General features: G+C 40.3%; 1 protein-coding gene across 1 annotated transcript; it reads left to right on the forward strand.

Moving 5' to 3' along the window:
* Nucleotides 1-237: 237 nt before the first annotated feature.
* Nucleotides 238-10,488, forward strand: slc6a1b (solute carrier family 6 member 1b; the record flags this gene model as incomplete). Its single annotated transcript, XM_079186424.1, has 14 exons — nt 238-481; nt 771-902; nt 1,147-1,247; nt 1,751-1,860; nt 2,330-2,462; nt 3,324-3,458; nt 4,056-4,159; nt 4,947-5,071; nt 5,506-5,618; nt 5,756-5,887; nt 7,214-7,316; nt 7,441-7,541; nt 8,488-8,655; nt 10,375-10,488. 14 exons carry the CDS (start codon nt 238-240, stop codon nt 10,486-10,488), a joined length of 1,815 nt encoding a protein of 604 aa, XP_079042550.1.
* Between the last annotated feature and the right edge of the window lie 647 nt (nt 10,489-11,135).

The following is an 11,135-nucleotide window of genomic DNA, read 5'->3' on the forward strand; positions in this document are numbered from 1 at the left end:
ACACGTAGATTTGCTTCTGTTTTTTTTTGTGATTTGTTATATGTAAACATATATAATTCTGTTTTCAGGGTCGCTGGAACGCTGCTAAGCTGCTCCTGATCACACTCGTTTACCCCGATTATTCATCTCGGCAGTTATCTGGGAGCTAGGTGTACAGGAGAAGCTGCTGTTTGCCTGGACCGGTGCTGAAACCTCCTCCTCTCCACTGGTCAGGACTATCCGACACGCACAGTGACCATGGCCACCAACGGGACCAAAGCCTCGGACGGACACGTCTTAACGGAGACAGTTAATGACGCGCCCACCACACCAAACGACAAACCCAAAACCTTGGTGGTTAAAGTGCAGAAGACGCAAAATGAGTTACCCGAGAGAGAAACGTGGGGTGGGAGATTTGACTTTCTTCTCTCTTGTGTCGGATACGCAATCGGACTCGGAAATGTCTGGAGATTTCCTTATTTATGTGGAAAAAACGGAGGAGGTAATGAGGATTTCCTTGGCAATTTTCCATTTATCCATTCACAAAAAGGAATGCAAAGATCTCGACATCAAAACCTGCCAGTTTTCTTCCGGAGTATTTTAATAAAATAAAGCTGTATTTCTCCCCATTTAAGCCGTGCGTAATTGCGCACAAGCGAAAGCCTGCACGCTATTCAGGGGCGCAGAGTGAAATGCTCGTTTTACTAAATATCTTATCTGGATTATTATGAATGTTACTAGTTAATGATTCACCTTCACTTACACACCTTTACCTCTCACCTCTCATTCAGGGGCCTTCTTGATTCCCTACTTTTTGACCCTCATATTTGCTGGCATGCCCCTGTTCTTTTTGGAGACGGCTCTTGGTCAGTACACTTCTATTGGAGGACTTGGAGTGTGGAAGCTGGCCCCAGTTTTTAAAGGTAAAGGACACTTTTACGTTATCCTTAAGCCCTTAAACTATACTCTGTACTGGCTGCTTCATAAAGGCCAGGTTGATTAACAGACAAAGTCGGTCATTATTGCTTTGTAATCATGAAACAGAGGCCCAAAGTTTATCCCCAGTAAAAGACCAATACTTAAAAAAAATCTTACATCTATTTATATTCCCGTTTTATGTCAACACAAATCTCTTAACACAGTGCCTGTATTCTCCCATTGTTTCAGGTGTGGGTATAGCTGCTGCTGTTCTGTCCTTCTGGTTAAATATCTATTACATTGTAATCATTTCCTGGGCTATTTACTATCTGTACAACTCCTTCACTACTGTGAGTATTTGATTTTTATATTCATGTGGTTTTCTAATAAAATGATATTATAATAGGACTTGAATACCTTGAAAATGTAGGAGATAAGGTAGCCTATTTTGCTTGATTTCTTCTGAAAAACATTTAACACAAATGCCCCTTTAAATCGCAACAAAGCACAGAGTTTTTCTTTCCCAGGTTGTATTTTTTTGACATAGTAACCCTTGAAGTTATGTGGCAGGTTCTTATTGCCAGCAGCTCTTATATAGGGGTGAACTGCTCTTAACAGAGTATGACATTTATTACTTCCTTTCCCACATAATTAGCCCTTACAGAAGGTATTGATAAATGCATTTGGCGATGAGGCATTCACTCCTCCAAGAAAAGCATGAAATCTCAATGAGTATCATGGTCTTGGCTGCTTGACAGCCACGGAGAATGGGACCCGACGGTGGGAGAGTGGTTCAAGTAAAAAGAGCTGTCTGTGTGATTTTTCTCTCTCTCTTTTTTCCTTTAATTTTCAGGAGCTGCCATGGCAAACTTGTGGCAATCCCTGGAACACAGAGAACTGTTACACCAACTACAGCATCCCAGACACCAAAAACCTCACCAGCGCTGTGGTGGAGTTCTGGGAGTAAGCTGGACATAAAAGTCTGTTTAGATCACAAGGATACTGCTCTGTTATAAACGGATTTAAGCTAAGGTCATGGTCCCTACTGTGCACAATCAAGATCAGGGTTGGAGTCTGATATGGCCATTTGGATCTGAGGATCCAATGGTTCACCGAATCCCTTAATATCCATCCATCCAGATCATTCTGGAGGAAGAGAAATTGTGCGCATACAATAAAGGGCCTCAGACAAACCTAAGCATTTTTTTTTTATAAGAGCAAAAAAAAATGTGTGTAGACATGCAAGCATGACTCCCTTTGACTGTGGAGCCTTAAAAAAGCTTCAGGGGTGAGAAAAGAAAGCCAGGGAGAGGGATTTTTGTGAGTATCTAGACACCCGCGTGCATATTTGTGTGTGCACCCATGCATGCTGCATGTATGAGATCAAGGATGTATTTGTGCGTTGTAGTAAGACCACTTTACTCCCCTGCAGACGTAACATGCACCAGATGACCGATGGTCTGGAGAAGCCTGGGGAGCTGAGGATTCCACTGGCTATCACACTCGCCATTGCATGGGTGCTGGTCTATTTCTGTATCTGGAAGGGGGTCAGCTGGACTGGCAAAGTAAGTAGAGAACAAACACGGAAACTAAACAAAATGGAAAAATAAAATCCATTGTAAATTGAATTTGCATTATCTTTATGCTAGTGTAAAACTAGTGTAGGTTGAGCAAAAATGTAAGTTCTAGTGACAATGCTTTCATAAGGTTAACTGTCATGAAATATTTGATATTATCCCTTCTCAAGTGAGACAATAGTGACATGCATTACTCTGCCAACCGCTCTCTGTCCGTGTCTCTTTAAAAGGCAATACAACATTCAACACATCCAATATCCCTTTAATCCAAAGCACTCTATGTATGACAAGAACCAACACGTTCCACAAAGGGATACAAAGGCCTACATTTGACTGCTGTGAAGCCATGCTCTGCCCACTGAGCTACAACATTACAAAACCATAACCTGTGTGACTACCCTTTTGTACTTTTTATATCAATGGTTGTTTTATGACAGATTCATCGTTGTTTTTTCATAAAAAGGAGTGTCAATGGCAGTCTACGTTAGTTCACTTCTTAGTCAGTTTATTTTCTCATGGATGATCTGAACTGTGTTGACTTTGATAACGCAAATGAGTTCAGATAACTGAGAGTGTGCTGAACCCAACCGTTCTGGGGTCATCTCGCCTCCAGGGAATGGCAGAATAGGTCACTGTGCTGCTCTGTGCTGTAGAAATGGTGCCACACAGTACTGTAACACTGTTCATGAGGAGATGAACAACTTAGCAGTTTTCACTTCTTCTACAGTTCGGTTGCCCTGCAGGACAAATATTAAAAGTTAAATGATGCTCACTAGCTGTGTGATTTAACAGGTTTGAGCTTAGATAGACAATGTTATTTTTTTCTAACAATAACTTTGTGTCCCACAGGTGGTGTACTTCTCAGCCACATACCCTTACTTTATGCTGTTCATCCTGTTTTGCCGTGGCGTCACTCTACCCGGTGCAATTGATGGAATTCTCTTCTATATCACACCCAACTTTGAAAAACTGAAGGAGTCTGAGGTATGCTCTCTGTTTCTGCCTTTAAGTATAAAAATGTTTCCGTTCAGGGATACATTTATCTAATTGTTAAGGTGGATGCAGATGATATATTAATAACTATTAATTGCATGGGCAGCAAAAACATAGAAATTATGTATATTAGCACACAACCATAAAAAAAACATCCAACTATCAACATATAGTCCAAATATTTTCCCTTGAGCAGCAAAGCAATAAGCTCAGATAGCTGTTGAAAGGCTGAAGTTTACCAGTTGTGGGTTAATGAAAATCCCTCTATGGTAGTATTGATTCTATTTTTTTATGATGATGATCGTGTTCTCTTTTATTCTGTAATGATTGTGACAAAATGACTTAGCCACATCGTTAAAGCTCATGTAGAACATGAGCTGAAGCTAGATGAGGTGTGGAGAGACATCATTAGACAAGGCAGAGTTAGGTCAAGATGGGATGCAATGGGATCAGAGTGGGTCAGGTAGGACCAAGTATACAAGTAACAAGACAATTTCATCAGTAAAAAATAAAATATATGTCTCTTTAGGATCAACTTTGTGTTTTGCACCTGGTTAATTTAACCTCTTTTCTTCCAATCTTTGATAGGTGTGGCTGGATGCTGCCACTCAGATCTTCTTTTCCTATGGGCTGGGACTAGGCTCTCTGATTGCTCTTGGCAGCTACAATAACTTCAAGAACAACGTATACAGGTAGGAGATTATAATATGTTGCATTTTCAATACCTGTTCATAGTGTCTAGCACCAGTCACTCACAGATCACTGGGGGCGACTGGGGGTCAGTGGTAGAGCAGAGTGGTCCCTCAGTCAGAGGATTGGCGGTTCCCCAGAAAGACACTTAGCCCCAAATTGCTATGAATGGGTGTGAATGATTAGTCAGAGTCCTGATGGGCAGGTGACACCTTGCATGGTAGCCATGAGTGTTTGAATGGGTGTTAATGCGTGAATGACATGTAGTGTTAAAGTGCTTGAGTGGTAGGAAGACTAGACAAGCTCTATACAAGTCTATTTACATCTTTTTTATTTTTAAGGAGAACTGTGCGGATGTCTCTTCCTGTGATTATTTTGGGTTTCCTGGCAACAATGTGTCTGCTGTACCTTCTATTTTGGGACTATTTTAGCCTCCAGCTGTATCAGCCTTATCACTATTTTGGCTCTACCTTCTGTTTTACACTTATAGGCGCAGACGTCAGGTTTGCCTTAGCCTCTGTATTCTATTGTTAAACACTGGTCTGCAGGCCACATATGCACATCTATGGTTCCAGCTATTTTGAAACAGCTGGAGCTAACTGCCATTTTAGAAGAACAGGTCAATATAAATGTGCTCAGCTGCTGTGCTGCTGCAGGATGCAAAATGTCTCTCCACCGTCCGTCCCCCCCCCCCCCCCCCCCGGTGCATCTCGACAATGTGTGACGGGTTGATAAGGAATTGATATAGGCGTGACAATGGCTGCCTTGTGCTTTGTCTCTCCCCTACAGAGATTCTATCATTGTCTGCGGCATCAACTCCTTCACCAGCATGTTCGCTGGCTTTGTCATCTTCTCCATCGTGGGATTCATGTCCAATATAACAAAGAGACCCATCGCTGATGTGGCAGCCTCAGGTAATTGCAATCAATGTTGAAAGTCGATAGTAACAATCGGCACAGAGAAGAGATATTTGTGACTGTGCAAAAATTAGCCCTTGAAATTGCGAGACGTTATTCCTTCAGTGAAAAAGGGAGGGTTTTAGTTTGGCACGATGTGTCATTTCTGAGAAAAATTGCTCAGTAATTTAGAAAAAACTCTCTGTCCTTTATAAATACTCACGTTTGACATTCAGCACTCACACTTTGTTCTTTCCAGGACACTTTGGATTTATCGAGTATTACAGCTACTTTACGGCTGAGTATGTGTGTTAAAAATGTCAGACATGTTTTTAAATGAAGTTAGCATTCATTTTTTAAAACTTATATACCAGTTTGTTTTTTAACTGATATTTTATGCCATTGTAAAAACACAATGTCACAATGTGTATGAAATGTGTCTTTTTTTGAAGGACCCGGCCTGGCATTTCTGGCCTATCCCGAGGCCGTCACCCAGCTGCCCATCTCTCCTCTCTGGGCCATACTCTTTTTCTCCATGCTGCTGATGCTGGGAATTGACAGCCAGGTAAAGATGACCCCACAACAATGGTCTAAGTTGTGGTTTATGTGCCATAATGATAAGTGCTAATGTTCCTAATGTTTTTATTGTGACACCAGTGTTTTACGTAACCCAGTTTTGACGTGACTCTGCCATCTCTCCAGTTCTGCACAGTGGAAGGCTTCATAACTGCACTGGTTGATGAATTCCCTCAAGTTCTCCGAAAACGCAGAGAGATCTTCATCGCAGTTGTCTGCCTTATTTCTTACATTATTGGACTGTCCAATATCACACAGGTACATTTTTCTTTCTTATTGGATAATCCACTAACTTGCAGAGACATTACAGGCAAGTTCAGTGGGTGTTTTTAGTTAAAAAACACCCACAGTCATATTGAGTCTGTATTTCTACAGTTTATCAAATAAAACACTGTGGAGATTTGCCCTCCTTTCATAATATTTGCAGAATCCAGTAGAAACGCTGCACAAGGTCAACAAGTTCACCTTTAATCAACTGAGTAAACACTTGAAATATGCAGATACCAACATGCCCTAGTTTCTTTCATATTTTACATTTCTGACTTCGGCACTGTCCTAGGATAACAAAACATTTCCACAGACTTGTAAAAATCCTACAGGACACCATTGTTGTGACCTCAGCAGCTGACCCAGTAACCTGCAGGAGTGTTAACTCAGCTAGGTTGTTAACTCAACTCTCCAAGTGGCCCTCATTGGTTATGTTTAGGCAACACAAGTACTTGGTTCATTCGAGATTCAAACGTCAGTCGCCCAGTTGAAAGCCCTGTGTTATTTGACCCATCCACTACCCTGACCTCATCGCTACATGGACTTCCGCAGACTCATTTGTGTTACTTCAACCGCAAACGTTACACAGGACAAAATACATAAATCTCTAAATGTAATTCACAATGCAATTTTTTTGTATGAGAATGTAATTTTTAGGAGACGGGGCTGCATGACCTCTAGCAGACACCCAAGGTTAAAAAATTCCACTTCTGCACAGAAAATATCCGACAATTTAACTGGAAGGCTGTCATCAAATTTGCCAAAATACTTCAATCTACTTCATCAATTAGTAGCTAATTGCGATTACAATAAAAGATCAGAGCCTCAGAAAGAAACACTGGTCAAAAAAAATATATATAAATTAAAATCTTTGTGTAATTGTAAAGGTCCACTGTTATCTCCAAACATTTGATAACATGCTTTATTTTAAATGGTTGGCATTCATTCTTAATGTTCTGTTTCGGACTACAGTGCAGCAGGTCAAAAGCATTGCTTTAAGTATTTCCCTTATCATGCATTACAAAACACCAGCCCAACAAATTACTGCTGACTACTGCTGTACAAGACACAGTACCCTTGTCACAATTTGAATCAAAAGTTAAAAAAATAAACAAACAAACAAGTGAAGGAGCCAACAGTCAGCAAAAAATTGGCAAAGAGGCTTCAACTTCTGCCTGCTTGTCCTTCGATTCCACTTCCACTGATTGAGTTCTGTCCTGCACATTCAATACTATAATTGCTTCTTTAACGTTTTCCCCTTCACCTTCATGTGTCTTATCTTCTCGTCCCTTGTTTTCTGCTTCTCTTCTTTTACAGGGTGGACTCTATGTGTTCAAGCTATTTGATTACTACTCAGCTAGTGGAATGTGCCTGCTCTTCTTGGTCTTCTTTGAGTGCATCTCAATTTCCTGGTTTTATGGTTAGCCACACTTATGTCTTATGTCTTATCTATCGATCTATCTATCTATCTATCTGGAGCACATCTACTGTCTCACAACTCAATAACTAAACCTGTATTCATGATGCTTCATCTTTGGTTCCAGGTGTGAACAAATTCTATGACAACATTGAGGAAATGATTGGCTACAGGCCCTGTCTGTGGTGGAAGGCCTGCTGGGTCGTTTTCACTCCGCTCATTGTGGCTGTAAGTGTTATTTGTGGCTAACATGCACATGTTCAAACAGTAACAGGGAAAAAAGCACCCCATCAAGGACAATAGTTAGGCTAATCCAACACCTTATCGTTCAAGGACCCTTTCTAACGCACTGGGTAGCTCCACTCCAGTCACTGTAATCATACGGATCCATTGTGAATTCAAATAAAAACACTTCCTTAGGTTTAGGCATCAAAACCAGTTAGTTAGGTTTAGGAAAAACATTGTGGTAGGGATTAAAATAAGTACGTAAACTAAATAAAACTTAAACAATGTAACATAAGTACTGAAAACACATAACTTCAAAATAACTCAACAACACAATCACTCTCCTGGTTGAATGTCCTGTTTGTTCTCCCCTCCCACCCGCCCACCATTTTTTTCATCACACTTCTTTAAGCTTTTAATAATGACGTGGATGGGTTTACATTGTAGCAACTTGAAAGCCCAGTGCTTCTTATACAGACTCTAAAGGGTCACTTGTGGGTCAGTATCAGAAGCCGAGGGACAAAGCGTTGGTATTTGACAACCTGCGAACAGGAAGGCTTATTAGGTCTCATGTAAAGCTACATATTGAGAATGATTGCATGATCTTTATGTGCAAAATTAAGCTATGTATTTTTGTCACTTTATCTCGATGGTTGTGTGCACATAACCGAAAGCACTTTAATTACATTTACTTAATAGCTTTTACTTGATGTGACGATTGGCTTAATTAACTGTCAGTGCTCTATGCTTAAAATGCATTACTATCTCGCCATACCATCATATTACATCACAAAGTGCGTCTGTTCTGTTCTGTCCAAAGATCATCCAAGACCCAAAGCTTATGCTGCAGTTTTGCTACAATGTTCATAGCCTAGAATTTAGACTTTGTGTGCCAAAACATGATACTGAAGAAGATGCTGAGATCTATTTCCTTGTCCCTCTTGTCCAGGGGGTCTTCTTGTTTAGTGCAGTGCAGATGGTTCCCCTCACCATGGGGGACTACGTGTTCCCAACCTGGGGCCAGGGCGTTGGGTGGTGCATGGCCCTCTCCTCGATGACCCTCATCCCTGGCTACATGGGCTACATGTTCCTCACACTCAAAGGCACATACAAAGAGGTAAGACCAATGTGAATTCAGTCAAATAGTTGATGTATTTTACTTAAATAATACTATTTGACCTGCTTTTTTGCTACAAAGCAATGAATAATTATGCTACAAAGCAAATTTGATCAGATGCTTATATAGTGCTAATATCTGCATATGCAAATTCAATCATAAATACATACACTTAAAGGAAGTGTTATTGAACTTACACATATGTATTATGGTATATAAATACGGAGAGTTTTAGTTAGTGTAATGCAAATACGATTGCCACAGATTTCCCAGAGCACATCACTGCACCCACGTCTGAGCATTTCACACATCTACTGTATTAGCTGGTTTGAATTTTAATCTGCAAGCAGCAGGGGGGCAGGCTCTGCGTTAAGAGTTTCGAGTGGATTACTTTTTGACTCAAATATATTATTACATACAGTATGATAGACCAATCCAACACAGGAACACAGAGGGGGCTGATGTGTAGTGAGGATAATGTAATGCCGTATAAGCCCTGCAGATTTCAAAGTCAGTTTTAACCATGATGGGAAGTTTGAATATACATTCAAGGTCACCCTGTACATTTTTTCACAAAAAGTCTGGCTCAAACATGTTTACCAGAATATACTGATCCAGGACTTATACCATACCCACTTACATATACAATATAACATATTGGCTAGCTGTGAAAGTAGTACCTGATATGTAATTTGGCAGCAAAAAGACTTTTCACACTGGATGTTAAAATGCTCAGCTTGGCCCAATGTGATTTTGCTCTATGCATCATAACTGCACTGTGATTCAATGCTTTTGTAATTAGCAAACACATAGGCATGCTCGGTAGAGATGAGCTAAACCGCTGTGAAGAGTAGAACAGTGATAAAAGGATTAGTAAATAGAGCTTCTAATTAGTTCTGTAAAACAATTTTAGATGCCTTTTTGCTTTACCAGTTCTCAAAAAAGGACTTTCATTTGAATGCAGCAGAAAAATGCTGCATTATTATTGATCTGATGATCCCAATCAGAGTCGCAAAATGCCTTTTGCATCCCATTTACATGAAGAGCATTTTGAATTGCAGTCATGCATAATGGGCTGAACAATAACCCTGCATCTATACGGTCCCTAGTGACAGATATAGCTTTATAGCCACCGCTGATGGAATAAATGGGTCATAATTGCAGGCAGTGCAACAGAGGCTGTCAGATGCGATGTGCAGGTGTCAGATCCTGCAGTACCAGCTGATGGTTGATTGTTTAATTGTAGCAATCAGCCAGCCCTGCACCCAGGCAGAAGCTTAGTTTCACAAACACTCCACATAAATGCTGCAGAATCCCAGGTCCAACACTGCACCCAGAGTTCAGATCATTTAAAAGGTTCAGGATGGTTTGATTAAGTTTCGTGGGATCAGTACGTTTGGCCCATGAATTATGTATTAGTTAAATGTCAAGAACATTAGCTTTTCCTTTGTCAGCCATATCTCAAGCTGTATTTAACCATATAACTACATATCACATCAGGGATACTATGTGGATGTCTTTTCCGAGACTATCTTGATGAGTTTACACCCATTCATCAAGCACACAGCTGTGTCGCTGGTGTGTTTTGTTACAGCTTATTGGTTCACAAACTTTGCAGCTGTTTGGTCCCTGCTAAAGCTGTGTGACAGTGTCTCATTGTAATGTCAACACCATCAGCGATTTCTTCAGCTGTGTGATATCCGTGCTTCTCCGTTTCAGCGTCTGCGGATAATGTTCACGCCTACGGTACTGGCGAAGGTTCAGGAAAACGGCCCAGACCAGCAGACGGAAAACCAGAATCAGAACCCTGCCAACGAGGAAGCCTACATCTAGAAACTTCTGCCTCATGTCTCAACGGGCAGACTCGCGATCTACACAGAAAAAAACATAATCAAGGTTGGGAACGACCACCAGACTTCCATGTCTGCTTTTATTCACCTACCTCCTGGGGACACGTGAGACCAACCTGATTACACAGTTATTTTTAGGGGTTTTTCTGTTTGTTTATTTGTATAATACAGAGTTATAAAACTTATGAGAAAAAAACAAATTACCCAGCAAAACTGTTGTGATATTTTGAATTTCATTATGCAAAAAAGTTAGTCTTTTTAGAAAAGGAAATGTGACTTAGGAAATTACTGTATATTGAATATATAATTTAAATTTGGAGGCCCGTGTTGATTCAATAGTATTGTGCTACTTTGAAGATATTAATTAATCTACTAAACTACGATTACTGTACAAAGAAAAATATTGGTTACATGCATTTTGCTTGTTCATAAAATACATACATTAAAATGAATGCAGTGTAGTAGGTGAAAAAAATGCAATTTGAAAGTTTGTGAAGTGAAATTTGAATACTGACCAATTTAAGGCAAAGACAATATGGGAATGTGCAACAGGTAAGGCCAAATCTGCTTGTATGTGTAAAATATAATTTAACCTGACTATCACTCCCTTGCAGGATCCTACAGTTCACC

Source organism: Pholis gunnellus, assembly GCF_910591455.1.
Source record: "Pholis gunnellus genome assembly, chromosome: 3".
NCBI lineage: Eukaryota > Metazoa > Chordata > Actinopteri > Perciformes > Pholidae > Pholis > Pholis gunnellus.